The sequence below is a fragment of the Sinocyclocheilus anshuiensis genome, unplaced genomic scaffold (genome assembly GCF_001515605.1).
Source record: "Sinocyclocheilus anshuiensis isolate Anshui unplaced genomic scaffold, SAMN03320099.WGS_v1.1 scaffold61, whole genome shotgun sequence".
In the NCBI taxonomy this organism is placed as follows: domain Eukaryota; kingdom Metazoa; phylum Chordata; class Actinopteri; order Cypriniformes; family Cyprinidae; genus Sinocyclocheilus; species Sinocyclocheilus anshuiensis.
Genome location: NW_015536473.1, coordinates 391,719 through 399,936, shown reverse-complemented (window position 1 = coordinate 399,936; position 8,218 = coordinate 391,719). Strand labels below are relative to the sequence as shown.

General features: G+C 35.7%; 1 protein-coding gene across 1 annotated transcript in view; it reads right to left on the bottom strand.

The window, feature by feature from the left end:
- The window catches only part of LOC107703987 (TGF-beta receptor type-2-like), an 18,338-nt gene that overhangs the window by 3,168 nt on the left and 6,952 nt on the right, over positions 1 to 8,218 (bottom strand). Inside the window, exons 4-7 of the mRNA XM_016506837.1 lie at positions 7,864 to 8,020; positions 6,444 to 6,634; positions 1,917 to 2,695; positions 84 to 225 (exon numbers count right to left, since the gene is read on the bottom strand). Coding sequence (XP_016362323.1) covers positions 84 to 225; positions 1,917 to 2,695; positions 6,444 to 6,634; positions 7,864 to 8,020 — 1,269 coding nt within the window. The remainder of the gene's footprint in view (positions 1 to 83; positions 226 to 1,916; positions 2,696 to 6,443; positions 6,635 to 7,863; positions 8,021 to 8,218) is intronic.

Here is an 8,218-nt window from a genome sequence, read left to right as displayed (position 1 = left end):
GTGTGTGAGTGTGTGTGTGTGTGTGTGTGTGTGTGTGTGTGTATGTAATATGGTGAGTGTAACCACTGATGGACGTTTCTTACCTCCGATAGCGTTGCATCTGGACATGATTTCCCACAGAACCAGGGCCATGGAGTAAACGTCGGCCTGTTTGAAGGACTCGATGTTCTCCAGGTCTAGCCTGGACTCCAGCACCTCAGGAGCCATATATCTCGCCGTTCCCACCTGAGAAAACCAGCAGAGCTTCTGTGAGCTCATATAATGAATGTAAACTCACATTATCTGACAGATTTAACTCTTTTTGGTGTGTAATTCAATTACATTTTTAATATAAAACATACTACAGACCTTTATTTTGAAATGCTTCTTTTCCTGCTAAATATCACTCTGTTATATCAGAAGTTATACAGAATTTTAAAATAACAAGAAACAAATTGTGCGTATATAATGCTTTAATTTTTTCTAGATAAGTGTTTGTTCTACACTTTCAGTTCAGCGTTGCGCCGTGTCGTTTCCTCTTTAAATATAATGCTTTAATCATGCTGACATTATCATCATCATTATTATTTTTGAGCATGTGATAACATTGAGCATAAAATGTGTCGTATCTGCTAATTATTATTATTTAACAATTGTAAAACATGAACATTTGGATAGAGAAATGAAATGGATTAGGTCGATAGATAGAACGATAGATGGATGGATAGAACGATGGATAGATGGATGGATGGATAGATGAGATGGATGATAGATAGACAGATAGACAGATAGATAGATAGATAGAACTACAGACCTTTATTTTGAAATGCTTCTTTTCCTGCTAAATATCACTCTGTTATATCAGAAGTTATACAGAATTTTAAAATAACAAGAAACAAATTGTGCGTATATAATGCTTTAATTTTTTCTAGATAAGTGTTTGTTCTACACTTTCAGTTCAGCGTTGCGCCGTGTCGTTTCCTCTTTAAATATAATGCTTTAATCATGCTGACATTATCATCATCATTATTATTTTTGAGCATGTGATAACATTGAGCATAAAATGTGTCGTATCTGCTAATTATTATTATTTAACAATTGTAAAACATGAACATTTGGATAGAGAAATGAAATGGATTAGGTCGATAGATAGAACGATAGATAGATGGATAGAACGATGGATAGATGGATGGATGGATAGATGGATGATAGATAGAGTTAAACTGGTAAGGTTTGGGGAAAAGTTTGAAAAGCTTTAAAGCTGGATGATTTATAGTCCTTACAGATGGAGGGATGAAGGGATGGAGGGACAGACAGACAGATAGACAGACAGACATACATATAGATAGATAGATAGATAGATAGATGGTTGGATAGATGGATGATAGATAGATAGACAGATAGATAGATAGATAGATAGATAGATAGATAGATGCTTGATTTTTAAAACATGAACATTTTGAAAGAAAAATGCAATGAAATAGTAATATTAAATAAATAAATGCATTTAAGAATATTTTTTTCCTAAATATATTGCATAAAAACAATTTATAAAAATAACCTTTACATAACCTTATATATCTAATTTAATTTGTTTATTAAATTAATATATTATTTAGTACATGATTAATTAATATATGCTTTATTCATAATTAATTATTTTAATGAAATAATAATACTATATACTAATTAAAAATAGATTATATTAATATAGAAATTATACACATACACACACATACATACATATATATATATATATATATATATACACACACACACATACACACAACTATTTAGTTTATAGTATTGGCCTATAATTAAAATAATTAATTATTAATATAATAGATATAATAAATAATATAATATATTAATAACTGACATGGAATTTTCCTGAAAATGAGCCAGGGTTTGGGTCAGTAGTGACGGCACACTCTCACCTGTCCGCTGTTGGCCAGTTCTTCAGGAGACATGGAGTTATGGAGTCTCAGACTGAGACCGAAGTCACACAGGCAGCAGCTGAGGTCCGACTTCACCAGCACATTCACGCTCTTCAGGTCGCGGTGCACGATGGCCACTTTAGCGCGTCCGCATGACGTCCGGTCGGCATGGAGATGAGCCACACCCCTCGCCAGAGACCCACCCAATCGGCACAGCTCGTCCCAGCCAATCACGTGCTGCGTCAGGAACTCCTGCAGGTTCCCTCGCTCGTGATAGGCCGTTATCAGCCAATAGCGTCGCTCCGCCTTCCGGTCCTCGGCGGTCAGAAACTGAAGCACGTTTTCATGCCGAAGCTCGGCGTCGGAGAAAATCTCCCACTCGGTTTTCCACGAGGCGTACTCGTCGTAGGGAAATATTTTGACCGCTACCATCTGGAAGGATTCGTCCGTCGCTCCCTGCTTGAGTTTGGCTCTGTAGACTTCAGCGAAGCGGCCTTTCCCGACTATAACGTCCAGCTGGATGGGGAGCAGCTCGGTGTTGTGGTTCAGGCTGTTGGCGTTGGCCGAGCTGCTGTCGGATCGGTCGTCGTCGCTCATGATGATCGCACAGGTCTCGCTGTCGATGCCTTTGGTCTTGGGTGCTTTGAGGTTCTGCTGGCGAAACAGGCGATAGCAGTAGAAGGCCGAGAGGAGAACGACGACAGCGATCAACGCGGGAACCAGACTGACCAACAGCACCGGTGGGAGATTCCTCTCAACGCCTTCTGGAGGAGCTGACACTGCACAGGAACACCAGAGGAAAATTACTACCGGTTTATTTAAAACAGAACTATTACAGACATGTCTGTTACCTGAAATAAAGTTACTCACCCGCATGTCGTTCCAAACCCACCTCCGTTCATCTTCAGAACACAAACTGAGATATTTTTTGATGAATTCCGAGAGCTCTCTGACCCTCCATAGACAGCACAATTCCAAATCAGATTCAGAGTCACAATGAGATTCAGATCCAGGTTTAGAATCAAAGTCAGTTTCAGAGCCAGAATCAAATAGGATTAAGATTAAAATCCAGGGGCCAATTGTTCAAAAGTAATCTGATTGGATTTTGGCAATCGGATTGGATCAAATCTTGAAAATGGGTTGTTCAAAAGAAAAAAAGGATTCTGAATTCAGATTAGATCACAAAATCCAATCTTGATCTGGATTAAATCCTCAGTTTGTGTTGTGCAAAATGTTTTAGTAAGATTGGGGTACTTTGATCCCCAAAAATAAAGGATTATTCTGATCCCAGCAGAAGGGTGGATTTCAGGAACAAAAATGTAATAAAACTTATGGGGCTCCGTAGAGCACTAGTAATCCAGATTTGGAAATCTGAAGAAGTGTGTATCTGGATCAGGGTGATCCACTCCAATTTTGCTTTGAAAAACCAGCACAAAACCTGGATCGCAAAACCTGGGATTTCCAAATCCAGATCATTCTGATCCAGATTAAACTTTTTGAACAACTGGCCCCAGGGGTTTAACCGTAATTTTTTTAAGATACGAGAATACTTTTCGTGCACAAAGAAAACAAAAATAACGACTTTATTCAACAATGCATCTCCTCCGCGTCACCCTGGCGCTGGTCCTTACTATGTTTCTGGACCCTGATCGTGTTAGGAGCATTGCAGTTTGGAGGGTCAGAAAGCTCTCAGATTCCATCAAAAATATCTTAATTTGTGTTCCGAAGATGAACGAAGATCTTATGGGTTTGGAACGACATGAGGGTGAGTAATTAATGACAGAATTTTCATGTTTGGGTGAACTATCCCTTTAAGCCAAAGCACTCAAATTACCAACTTAAAATAAATAAGGAACTAAAACTGAAAAAAAAAATAATAATTCAACCTAATTAGTAATATATTAAAAATATAATGAAAATGACAAAAGCGCATAAAATGATGAAAAATTTTACAAATAAATAAAATTACTATTCCTTTTTTGCTTGGAGCTTTTTTCTTTTATGTATGCATGTATTTATTTATTTACTTTTAGAGAAAAATGTTCTCAAAAACTCTCATTTTAAAATTAATTAAAACAAATGAATGAAAACAAAGCTGTGATGGACAGATGTGCTGTCCATTCAATTATATATAACAGATATTATTATATGTACTGAAATATATAACAATAATATGTAAAAACTGTAAAATTGTTATTACTTTAAATACATATATGTATGTATGTACAGTATATATACACACACACACTTAGTCATTTAGCAGACACTTTTTTCCAAAGCGACTTATAAAATGAGGACAATAGAAGCAATCAAAACCAACAAGAGCAATAATATGTAAGTGCTGTGACAAGTCGCGGTTAGCCTAGTGCAGAACATGTAACAAAAGAATAGAGAAAACTAGTGTTAGAGGGTCGTTTTTTTAAGGATGTACTGTCCATCTAAAATGTCATACATTTTTATTGTACACAATGCTGTAAAGATCTGTTGAAAAATTCATTTCCAATCTGATTGTCTGACTTGACACAACGTCCGGGAGTAAAAGCACACAGGAAACAAAATAAAAGCTTTATGAGCACTTCTGAGAAAGTGCTAACTAATCACTAAACTAATACAATTAGTGGCATCAAACCCTTTGAAACAGCGTCAGGATTTAGTTTGAGTTGCAAGAAGCAACTAAACTAGATTTTCACAAACAAAAATGACCATTCTGCTTAGTTCTCAATATTATGCCATTTGACTGCATAGTCTGTGAATTAATGTGTTTGAGAATGCAGAAAGTGAAGTCTTTTTTTTTTTTCCTGACACTTCACAATTTCTCAGAAAACTTTTGGAAAAAAAAAAATTCATCTTATGTAAATGTGATTCAGAAACATTTAAATACTGGAAAACAACACAAAAATCAAGAGGCTGAACATCACAACATTCAGCAGTTTTTACATGTGGACAGACAGATATTTTCTGCAGCAAAAGTTTCCTCTCAGAATCACACGAGGCAGCTTCCTGTGTAACGAATCTAAAACTAGACTCTAGTCAGAAGCAGAAATAAACGTTAGTGGTCCTTTCCTCGCACAAAACTCCCTAATGATACACGTTACAGTAAACATAGTGATGTGCAACCAAACACAAACCGCACACGTGCACACACAGATGCACAGAAATGACACGCGGCTAAAAAAACAAGATCTCTGCATGCGATGATCTTTAGACACAGACAGGAAACCACACGTCTGAACGCTTCAGCAGCTCCCCGGAGACATTATAGAAAACGACTCGCACAGTTTACCCCAAGAGTGCGTTTAAACTGACCTACAGCACAGTGTGAAAGAGTCAAAACTGTGAGGTATGAGTCTTAATATTCTTATTCTGATCGAGAACGGCCCACTTAGACAGGAAGTGATCATCTGACTGTTATATCATCACTGCTCAAAAGCTTGGAATCATTCAGATTTTTTAATGTTTTGAAAAGACGTCTCTTCTGCTCATCAAGGCAGCATTTATTTGATCAAAAATACAGTAAAAACAGTAATATTGTGAAATATTTTTACAATTTAAAATAGCTGATTTCTATGTGAATATCTGTTAAAATGTAATTGATTTCTGTGATGCAGCGCTGAATTTTCAGCATCATTACTCCAGTCTTCAGGGCCACATGATCTTCAGAAATTATTCTAATATGCTGATTTGCTGCTCAAGAAACATTTCTGATTATTATCAATGTTGAAAACAGTTGTGCTGCCCAATATTTCTGTGGAAACCGTGATACATTTTAGTTTTCAGGATTCTTTGATGAATAGAAAGTTCAGAAGAACAGCATTTCTTTGAAATAGAAATCTATTGTAACTTTATAAATGTCTTTACTGGCACTTTTGATCAATTTAATGTGTCCTTGATCAATAAAAGTATTAATTTCTTTCAAAAGACCACAGACTTTTACATTTCCTGGACCTTTACATGAATATGGCACAAACTTTAAAAAATAAATAGTTTATGTAAAAATAGTAAGTCAGTGAAGAGCTTCAGAAAATACTGACTGTCACTCTCAAGAGGGGAAAGTTATTAAATATTATATGAACTATTTTATTTTCTGTGCATTCAGACAGATACTGTTATATTTTGTATTAATATTTTGAATTATTTTTATATTTTCCATTTTAATTGTAGTTTTCTTTATTAGTTTTTTTTTTATGTCTATTTTTTATATATTTTTCATTTCTGTTTTTGTTATATTAGTATATCAATTGTAACTAATAACTCTTATTATTAAACTCTTAATATAAATCTTATTATCAATGTTGAAAACAGTTGTGCTGCTTCATATTTTTGTGGAAACTGATACATTTTATTTTTCAGGATTCTTTGATGAATAGAAAGTTCAAAAGAACAGCATTTATTTGAAATAGGAATCTATTGTAACATTCTAAATGTCTTTACTGTCACTTCTGATCAATTGAATGCATCCTTGCTGAATACAAGTATTAATTTCTTTCAAAAATAAACTCTAGCTCCTGTCATTCACATCTCACTCACCGTCAGGGAAGAAGAGTGGATCGTTGCACTCTTCCTGACTGCAGGAGCAGATGTAGAAATCCTCCTCCATGCCCTTCACCTGCTTCATCAGACAGACGGAGTTGTTGTAGTCCGTCAGATACTGACCGTGAAACGGGAGCGCCGGATTGTGACACACCGTCTCGATGATGGGGTTCCCTTTATTTCTCCTCCTGAAACACAACATGCACATTGTGAGCTGATTGGCTTTTATTCAGTCAATCTGAGAATACCAGAAGTGTGTCCTCTTTAAAACCAAATATATACTGCTTTAAACGTTTGGGAAATTTTTTGAAAGAAATTAATATTTTAATTCAACAAGGACGCATTACATTGACAGTAAAAACATTTATGAAGTTACAAAAGATTTCTATTTCAAATAAATGCTGTTCTTTTGAACTTTCTATTCATCTGCGAATCCGAAAAAATTTTATTGCATCACAGTTTCCACAAAAATATTGTTTTCAACATTGATAATAATCAGTAATGTTTCTTGAGCAGCAAATCAGCATATTAGAATGATTTATGAAGATCATGTGACACTGAAGACTGGAGTAATGATGCTGAAAATTCAGCTTTGATCACAGAAATAAATTACATTTGAACAGATATTCACTTAGAAAACAGCTATTTTAAATGATATAATATTTCACTATTTTTACTGTATTTTTGATCAAATAAATGCAACCTTGGTGAGCAGAAGAGGCTTCTTTCAAAGACATTAAAAACTCCTATATTATATTGTTCTGTAACATATGTTAGGAAATTGAGCTACTCCATATTTTCTTTTCTTTTTGTATTATTATGGATTCTAGCCAGAAGCAATAGTTTGAAGTTAAACACGTCGTAATGATGGATTTGTTTATTTTGTCTTCTCCAGACATTAACTGATGGACTGGACTGGTGTGGATTACTTGTGGATTATTGTGATGTTTTTATCAGCTGTTTGGACTCTCATTCTGACGGCACCCATTCACTGCAGAGCATCCATTGCTGAGACACTGATGCAGTGCTACATTTCTACAAATCTGATGAAGAAACAAACTCGCCAAATGTTAATTTTCGGCTGAACTACTCCTTTAAACTCTTTCTGTCACGATCACTCTGACTGTGTTTTTTCACTCTCAGAGTTAGTCTGCGAGCCAAACTGAACTATTTCCTGCGGGATTGTCTGGAAGTCAGACAGTATTTCCTGTATCACAGTGAAGCTATTTCCTGATTAACGCAGTCGTGGTCGACATTCATACTGAACGAATACAGAGAGTTCATGTAGAGATTGATATCGGAAATACGAATGTCTAGACAGCAGTGATACTGAATGCAGAGCAAATGCAGATTCAGATTTGCAGATTGAGTCTGTAAACAAAAACATAGATGTATAACATAGAAAAGTGACTCATACCAGGCGCTGACGCAGACCTCGTTGGGATTCTCGCAGATGGAGGAGATGTTGCACAAGGATTCGCAGACGCCGGTGGCGTTACACGCCGTGGATTCAATGTCACAGAACCTACAGAGCTGAGCGAGTCTGAACGCTCCTTTAGTTTCTGATGTAGGCACTGCAAAAACACACAGAGAGACATATATAATATCTAAATTGATTCATTCTGCCTGTTATAGTCATTTCAAAGGAATTACACTGACAACGCTTAAATTATTTACTCGTATGTAGCATTTTATTGATTTTTTTGGTATTTTAAAATATTTTAAAAGGGTCATCAGATGCCCATTTTCCACAAGTTGATATGATCCTTTAG